This window comes from Ochlerotatus camptorhynchus, unplaced genomic scaffold (assembly GCF_037179485.1).
Source record: "Ochlerotatus camptorhynchus isolate MF236.1 unplaced genomic scaffold, CSIRO-AGI_Acam_v1.1 ptg000361l, whole genome shotgun sequence".
Taxonomy (NCBI): Eukaryota; Metazoa; Arthropoda; class Insecta; order Diptera; family Culicidae; genus Ochlerotatus; species Ochlerotatus camptorhynchus.
Genome location: NW_027040849.1, coordinates 3,479,910 through 3,487,250, shown reverse-complemented (window position 1 = coordinate 3,487,250; position 7,341 = coordinate 3,479,910). Strand labels below are relative to the sequence as shown.

The window sequence follows — 7,341 nt, the reverse complement described above, 5'->3', positions numbered from 1 at the left end:
CATTTAATTTCAAAGGCAAGGCTTTATCAAACATACCTAGCTACGAAATATACTTTACAGCACGGTTGTTAGTGCAATGCATTCGAATCAAATCCTGTATCCATTGTACAACACACAAGTACCTACAACGTTCGAATTGGTTGTAGGAAGCCGCAATTACACTTTACCGGAGCCCGCACATCAGTAAAGATGACGAGAAACGCTCTCAAAACATAGGCAAATTCCTACGCAGGTAATTTTCCATTATTATCGTTTAAGCAGCTCTTAATAAGGTGATTAATAATAGGCAAACACGAAACAAAATGCCGAACGTTTGGTATCGGGCTTGCATTTCGGTCCGATCGCTGTGTTGTGTATATGTAAGTATATCCGTGTTCATCGGATGACCAGCATCCAGCCAACAAGTTGCTGGTGAAGCAGTGCAGTAAGCTGCGTGTTGAGCAAAACCTATCATCGCCAGGTTCTCTCCATTCATGTAGGTATTTTTCAAAAAAGAACACCGACTGCTTCATTCATATTGCCTGCAACAGGAAACCAAAGAAAGGAACGAACTCACACATCGAATCCGATGATGGATGACCGGGATGCAACATTTATCTACTTCTAAACATGCTGTCGAAAGCCGAAAGGTTCAATCAAAACGAACGAGCACGGTAGGTAAGCTGTTGACGGTTTTAGTGAAATGAAAATTATGAAACTTCATGAATTTTCCAAACTCCCATCGCGAAACGAGTCTTCTGAGCCCGATGTCAATTATACATAATTGACATCGTTCTGAGCCTAACTCATTCATGGCGGTTAGCTCCAACTCGGATTAAACTTTATCACCGTCCCTGTTTGAATGGTCTGCAACATGTTTGTTTAGAGTCGTGTCGATTAACTCTGATGTCGACATCAAAGCAGCCGAATATTCTTGTTCGGAATTTAATCAGAGGATACTACCGGTAAGAGCTTACCACCATCAATGTTATATGACATTTCTAGATATATCTGGAATAAGGACGAATGTCGCAAATGTAATAAACTGAGGTTATTACATCACGTTATACTACTATTCAAATTCTACAAAACGATATTAAAATGTTTTGGAAAAATAAGGTAAATCCTTCAAAAAACGTAAAAAACCTAAGGGCGAAACCAATATTTTTGTGTAGAAATTGAGTTGTCTGTTACGCCCGCTTACTCCCGTATACATAGATGGGGCGAAACAGACATATCTGGATCAACAATAGAAAAGGGCCCATCAGCATTTGTAAACAAACCGTTCTAAAGCCCTTCCCTCACAAAGCGAAGGCCACCCACGAAAACCAACACTATCATTGGATAGGGGAAAGTTTCCCCTACACGATGATGGTGTTCGTTTGCGTGGGCGGCCTTTGCTTTATGCGGAAAGGGCTTTCGAACGGTTTGCTTACAAACGCTGATGGGCCCTTTTCTATTGTTGATCCAGATATTTTCTCAACACAAGGCGAAAGATATATTTTGAAATTTTTCACTATTCCTTGCAATTACCGGTTGGTAATCAAAAGGAAACAATGTTAACCTGATCGAAACCCTAACAACACATGAATCTGGAATTCAACGAACTGCAAAAGGTCGATAGTAACGAACCGTCATGAAAACGAACGTAAACGTTGGACGAAACAGACAATGTCAAAAACAATCGGGTGAAACATAGGAGTGAAACAGCTTCTGTGAACGCAGCCGGGCGAATGACATCGGAGCGATCTCGGGGGCAATGCAAGATGCTAGAAATCAATGCATGAAACATTCTAATTTTTTTTAGTAATAAACAAAAATAATAATATTTTTATTTATCTCACAATAATACTAACCAATCATTCAATAATTCAAAATATTTTAATTTTTGAAATGGGTTTTTAGATTATGTTATGTTTGATTATTCTAGTTCAAAATTGCAGATTCATTTTTCTCAGTTCAAGCCCATTGCGACATTAACCCTTATTCCTGCTCTAGAATTTCTGTGTTACAATTTTTTGAAAAGTTACGAAGACGCCATTTTGAAAATTTTACATGATTCAAAATGGCTGAATTACACCAAAAATGCAAATACAAATCAAAGACGGTCGATTTTTTTTTTCCTTTGGTTTGTTTTTTCCGTCGATCTTGTTTTCCGTGCTTAGCACCAATGCTACCGACGTGCCAGGAAGGCAGCTCCCACACCTGGACCCTACCTATCGACCCATCAACTCATGAACCGGGGACCAACGGCTTTATTTCCCATCCGGAAGGCGAAGGCGTGATCAGAGATGTTATGCCTTGTAGGGTTCTACCTTAGCGTAATGTGGGTTGTCCCTAGGAAAAACGGTATTCAACTGATGAGCGGTGAGATTGGCAACCCTGGAGGGGAGTGGAGTGACAGGGAGCAGTAGAGAAAGGGTTGGTGAAAAACGAGGAGATAAAAACCGTGCGGAATAAAGGAGCAATGAAAGTTAATTGAAATCGGAGTTTTATTTGGGAATTTTGGAAGCACTACAACTTGGCGACGAGGATCGGATAAAGGTACGTAATGTTACTATGTAGTGAAAATGGGATGAAAATACCAAATTTTGTTGAAATGGCAGTAAGATAAATGTGTGTGAAAAGCGGTTGCACTAAGAGGTTATGTTTTGTATTGATTGGGCGAAAGAAATGTTTTTTTGACTTGGAGGTGGATATCTACCGGGAGGTAGAGGTGCTTGTTGGGAGACAAAGATCTTTTCTGCCGGGAGGTAGAATGTGGTCGGGAGACGGAAATGTATCTGCCGGGAGGTAGAGTGTTGGTCGGAAAAAAAAATCTGACGAAGGTAGAATGTTGTCGGGAGACGAAAATTTATCTGCCGGGAGGTAGAGTGTTCGTCGGGAGACGAAAGTTTTCTACCAGGAGGTAGAAGTGATGGTCGGGAGACAAAAGATTTTTCTGGTGGGAGGTTGAAATCTACTGGGAAGTAAAAGTGTCGGGAGACAGAAGTGTGTCTGCCGGGAGGTGGAAGTGTACTTTACCAGGAGATGTAGTACAACTGTTCGTCGGGAGACAAATGTTTGAACCGAAAGTTAGAAGTAATTATTGAGGAGTGGAAAAGTGTCACTCGGGGCTAAAATAGAACGAGTAACTGGTTAAAACTTGGTACCTAAATTGTGTGATTGAAACAAAATCAAATAGGTTGATTTGCTGTTACGAAGTAATCACTGATGGAAAATTTACATGTATTTGCAGATGGAATCTGATATGCGTCCTATACCACCGTTCTTGTGCGAACAAATAGAGCGTACTAAGTTAGCCAGGGAGTGGAAGGCATGGAAAGGAACACTTGAATGTTATTTTGAAGCTCATGAAATAACAGATCAAAGGATAAAAAGAGCTAAAATGTTGTATCTTGGAGGCACACAACTTCAGCGTGTGTTCTCGAATCTTCCAGATACCGAGAAGTTTGCGTTTGTGGCTCTAGAGAAGAAGTGGTACGATGTGGCGCTGGAAAGATTGGACGATTTTTTTCAGCCCATGCGGCAGGATACATTGGAACGACATCGTCTGCGTGAAATGAAACAAATGAAGGATGAGCGATTTGCACAATACGTGTTGCGGTTGAGGCAACAGGCTGCTGATTGCGGATTTGATAAGCATCACCCGGAAGTTTCAAAAGTCTTGATGGAGATAACACTGATCGACGTGATTGCAGAAGGGTGTACTTCCAACGAGCTACGACGCAGGATTCTCAAAGAGGATCAAACGCTACAGGAAATTGAGGCCCTGGGAGCAATGTTCGAGGGGGTAGAAGAACAGTTGAGAAATTTAACAAACACTCAGCAACCGGAGAATAAAACCTACCAAGTTACACAGAATCCTCGACAGAATCTAAAGACGGACAGTAGATATTCAGGGCGTGATCGAATCTCTTGTTTCAACTGTGGCATGACTGGACATTTTTCCAGTTCTCCGCAATGTCCAGCACGGAACCAGGAATGCAGAAACTGCAAACGAAAGGGCCACTTCAAGTCAGTTTGTCGAAAAGCTAAGACACGTTCCGTTTTTCAGCCGCCAGCAAAGAAGGTGCGAGTGGTGGAGGCACTGGAAGAATTGTCATCAAACATTGGGAAGTCGTCTGAAGCAAAAGCCTACTATGCTTTTTATTCGGGCAATAAACAAAACGTTATCCGTTGTTGCGTTGGAAAGATCGAATGGCAGTTTTTAGTGGACTCAGGTGCTGATTGTAACTTGATCACACCGATTGCGTGGAAAAAGATGAAGGAAGAAAACATTCAAGTACATTCATCGAATAAGCGAAGTGGCCGTATTCTGAAAGCGTACGGAAGCGAAAACCCATTGAAGATTCTAGGCAGTTTTATAGCTGACATACAGGTTGGTCAAAAGCGCACTACAGCCGAGTTTTTTGTTGTTGACGGCGGTCAGCAGTGTCTCCTAGGAGACCTGACATCGAAGCAACTAGGGGTGCTTAAAGTGGGGCTAGATGTACACAATATCGCGGAACAAACACAACCATTTGCTAAAATCTCGGAGGTACAGGTTATGATACATATGGATCCTAATGTGAAGCCTGTTTTCCAACCGCTGAGAAAAGTGCCAATTCCACTCGAGAGCGCAGTGAACCAGAAGCTCGAACAGCTTCTTGCCCGGGATATCATTGAGGCGAAAACTGGACCGACCACATGGGTATCACCGCTAGTTGTTGTTGGGAAGTCGAACGGAGAGCCTAGATTATGCCTGGATTTACGAAGAGTCAATGAAGCAGTTTTACGGGAGCGACATCCAATGCCGGTGGTAGAGGAGTATTTGGCACGCCTAGGGAAGAATATGATTCGAAGCAAATTAGACATACGTGAAGCATTTCTTCAAGTAGAACTGGCTCCAGAATCTCGCGACGTGACAACTTTCATCACAAGCAAAGGCCTGTTCCGATTCAAGCGTCTGCCTTTCGGATTAGCGACGGCTCCGGAGGCATTTCAAAGAACAATGGATGAAATATTAACCGGTTGTGATGGAACACACTGGTACTTGGATGATGTTATCGTAGAAGGCGGTACGCTGACTGAACATGACGAAAGATTAAACAAGGTAATTTGATTTTGTACTTCCCGATATACTTAAACTAATAATAAATATTCGATCAATAAAATTGACATCATAACTGTACACCTGATTATACATACAAATTCTTTATTTATGTTAGGTTCTTCAACGTTTCAAAGAACGTGGAGTGGAGCTTAATTGGGAGAAATGTGTGTTTAAGGTCAAAGAGTTAGAGTTTCTTGGACATATTATTACTTCCAATGGAATCTGTCCTGTAAAAACTAAATCAGACGCGATCCTATCGTTTCGGCAACCGCGAAATGAAGCTGAAGTTCGGAGCTTCTTGGGGCTTGCTAACTATATGAACAAATTTATTTATGATCTAGCCACTATTGATGAACCGCTTCGTCGGCTGACTCAGAAGGGTGTTCATTTTGAGTGGAACGATGAACATGCAAAAGCATTTGAAGCGATCAAACGAGCCATGAACAAAGCCGGGAAGCTTGGATTTTATGATGTTAACGATCGAACGGTGGTTGTAACTGATGCCAGTCCTGTCGGATTGGGGGCAATTTTGGCGCAATATGACCAAAATAAACAATTACGAGTAGTCAGTTATGCATCAAAATCACTCACTGATACAGAGACAAGATATTGTTAGACGGAGAAAGAAGCACTTTCACTTGTTTGGGCAGTGGAAAGGTTTCAATTTTATTTGATCGGAAGACCTTTCGAATTAGTCACTGACTGCAAAGCATTGCAATACCTATTTACTCCTCGATCACGTCCTTGCGCCCGCATTGAGCGATGGGTCCTGCGTTTACAGGCATTTGAATATACTGTAAAGCACATTGCGGGGGAGAAAAATGCCGCTGATGCGTTATCGCGTCTGGCAACCGGAAATTCAGAACCTTTCGACGTAAACGAAGAGTTGATCATTAGAGAAGTAGCAACATCGGCTGCAAATGCCATAGCTTTAAGGTGGCAAGATATTGAGAGCGTAAGTTTGCAAGACGAGGAAATTCAGACGATATTAGAATTGCTTAAATCGGGATTAACAATGGAGCTTCCCATTCCATACCGTGTCATCGCAAATGAACTCTGTGCTGTAGGAGAGGTGTTGTTGCGCGTAGATCGTATAGTTATACCGAAAAGCCTACGAGAAACAGTCCTAAAATTAGCTCATGAGGGTCATCCTGGCAGCAGGATGATGAAAGCGCACTTGCGCACTAACGTGTGGTGGCCGAAGTTAGATCAGGATGTGGACAGATTTGTAAAGTGCTGTCGAGGATGTTCTTTAGTGTCAGCCCCAGAAGCGCCGGAGCCAATGGAACGTAGAGAAATGCCGTTGCGACCGTGGGAAGATGTGGCTGTAGACTACCTAGGCCCATTACCTGAAGGTCAGCATCTATTGGTGGTCGTGGACTATTATAGTCGATATTTAGAGGTGCGAGAGATGATGTTGACAAACGCAAAGGCTACAATTCAGGAATTAAGTGCTATTTTTGCTTTGTTTGGGCTACCAGTAACACTCAGAGCGGACAATGGACCACAGTTTAGCGGAGAATGCGATGAGTTCAAATCTTTTTGTCGAGATAATGGAATCCGACTTGTCAATACGATTCCCTATTGGCCACAACAGAATGGCGAGGTAGAAAGGCAGAACAGATCAATCCTTAAGCGTCTTAGAATAGCACAAGAACTAGGACACGACTGGAGAAATGCACTTAGTCAGTATTTGCTGGTGTATCACTCCACAAATCATTCCACGACTGGGAAAGCGCCTTCTGAATTGATGTTTGGTCGGCGAATTCGTAATAAATTACCATCAGTTCCATTTTCACGACAAGATGACGAAGAAGTGCGTGATAAGGATAAACTACAGAAGGAAAAAGGGAAGGAATATTCCGATGCTAAACGAAAGGCTCATCCTAGCGAGATAGCAGTGGGAGATCGTGTGCTGGTAAAACGAATGAAGAAGACAAATAAATTAGATGCAGATTTCCTGAATGAGGACTTCATTGTAAAGCGCAGAGAAGGAGCAGATTGTACAGTACAATCGAAGCTGTCTGGGAAGGAATATCGCCGGAATGTCGCACATTTGAAGCGACTGCAACATGATGATGAACCAGACTTGGTGTTTGGCGATAAGGAGCAAGGTGTAGAGGAGACAGACAATGGAGTGGATCCGGAATCGGTGCAACCCTTGGAGATGCCTCATATACAACTGTAGGGTCACGTAAAAGAACGTGTCGAGAACCACGACATTTCGAGGATTACGTGCCATTTTAATCAAATAAGGTAAGGGGGGG

The 7,341-nt window shown here is 42.5% G+C and overlaps 1 protein-coding gene across 1 annotated transcript; it reads left to right on the top strand.

Annotated features, from left to right (window-relative positions):
* The first annotated feature begins 3,367 nt into the window (after positions 1-3,367).
* Positions 3,368-7,262, top strand: LOC135709575 (uncharacterized protein K02A2.6-like). Its single transcript, XM_065231967.1, has 2 exons — positions 3,368-5,074; positions 5,856-7,262. The coding sequence occupies exons 1-2, from the start codon at positions 3,368-3,370 to the stop codon at positions 7,260-7,262; spliced, it is 3,114 nt and encodes a 1,037-aa protein (XP_065088039.1).
* Positions 7,263-7,341: the final 79 nt, after the last annotated feature.

Coding starts and splice junctions, on each gene's coding strand:
- LOC135709575 (XM_065231967.1), top strand. CDS start 3,368: ATGTTGTATCTTGGAGGCACACAACTTCAGCGTGTGTTCTCGAATCTT. Junction 5,075..5,855: donor ATGACGAAAGATTAAACAAG/GTAATTTGATTT, acceptor CTGCGTTTACAG/GCATTTGAATATACTGTAAA.